Genomic DNA, 1217 nt, shown 5'->3' with positions numbered 1-1217 from the left:
TATTTGTTGACAGTTTTCAATTATGTATCAGTTTATCCATGAACGTCGGTGAATGACCATCTATTATCATTGCATTGATTATCATAGTTTGATCAGCTTTAAAACGGTAAATTGTTGACAGTATCTGATTTTGTGTTGTTTGAGAAATGCCTAATTTGTACACAAATTTTGAAATTACAGACATTTATTTCGTGTAAGAGCAAATGGCAGAGCAAATGGCAATGCTACAATAACAAAAAATGCTTTATAACTCGGTAATAAATGGTTATTGTTTATTAAGACTTTTCAATTTGTTTTTACGAGTACTACATACTGTTAAAATTTGGTATCACCTTTTTTGAACACCTTGTATATACAAATTATTTTGTGATATACATATGCATATATAAATAATAATATCGTATTTTATATTTGATATAATAATAATTATCGTTTTTATAGAAATAGCGCAATAGTAACGCTACGAATTTACGAATAATTAGAAAAATGATTCTGAAAATAATTTATGATTATATTGTTTAATTATTAAAAACATGCATCTGTATAAATACGAGATGTTTTTTTCACAATTTCTTACATACTAATTCGCAAGGATTATCCACATTCAAGCAGTAGAATAATGCAAAACTTTGCGAATGATGTTACGATACATATTTAATTATTTCTATTTTATATAAATTATAGTTAATTACGTAATAAACAGCGGTCTATCCCGTTGTTTTTTTCTCTATAAACTCTGCCTTTTTCTTTATACATTAGATTTCTTAAAAATTGTTCAGACGTATCTTTCTTCCTCGAATGCAAATTAAAGTTTCGTAACGCTTATTGGCAATAGATTTACGTCGTTGATAGTGCGGATATCAAGAGGCTAGAAGAAACGGGACAGGAATTATCAGAGCTTCTGTTGGAAGAGAAGCTACGTGGAGTACCTTTATTAGTATATGCGAATAAACAAGACCTGGGACACGCCGTGACGGCGGCCGAAATAGCGGAGGGACTTGGTTTACACAATATCAAGGATCGAGATTGGCAAATACAATCGTGCATCGCCATCGAGGGCAAGGGCGTGAAGGTACGTCTGGAAGATATCTATTCTCTCGTCCTTAAATTTTATCAGGACATTTCTTTTACTCATTATCACATTCAAAAAATATAAAATTATATAAATATAATTTTTATCGTTTTTAGAGATGTAAAAATACCGTTTTCTTCTAATA

The 1217-nt window shown here is 30.2% G+C and overlaps 1 protein-coding gene across 1 annotated transcript; it reads left to right on the top strand.

The window, feature by feature from the left end:
• The first annotated feature begins 52 nt into the window (after window positions 1-52).
• On the top strand, window positions 53-1156 carry LOC115241739 (ADP-ribosylation factor-like protein 3). Its single transcript, XM_029817702.1, has 2 exons — window positions 53-106; window positions 836-1156. Exons 1-2 carry the CDS (start codon window positions 53-55, stop codon window positions 1154-1156), a joined length of 375 nt encoding a protein of 124 aa, XP_029673562.1.
• The last annotated feature ends 61 nt before the right edge of the window (window positions 1157-1217 follow it).

The sequence above is a fragment of the Formica exsecta genome, unplaced genomic scaffold (genome assembly GCF_003651465.1).
Source record: "Formica exsecta isolate Colony F162 unplaced genomic scaffold, ASM365146v1 C16397863, whole genome shotgun sequence".
NCBI lineage: Eukaryota > Metazoa > Arthropoda > Insecta > Hymenoptera > Formicidae > Formica > Formica exsecta.
Note: the sequence above shows the minus strand (reverse complement) of the source record. Positions and strands in the feature narration are given on the sequence as shown.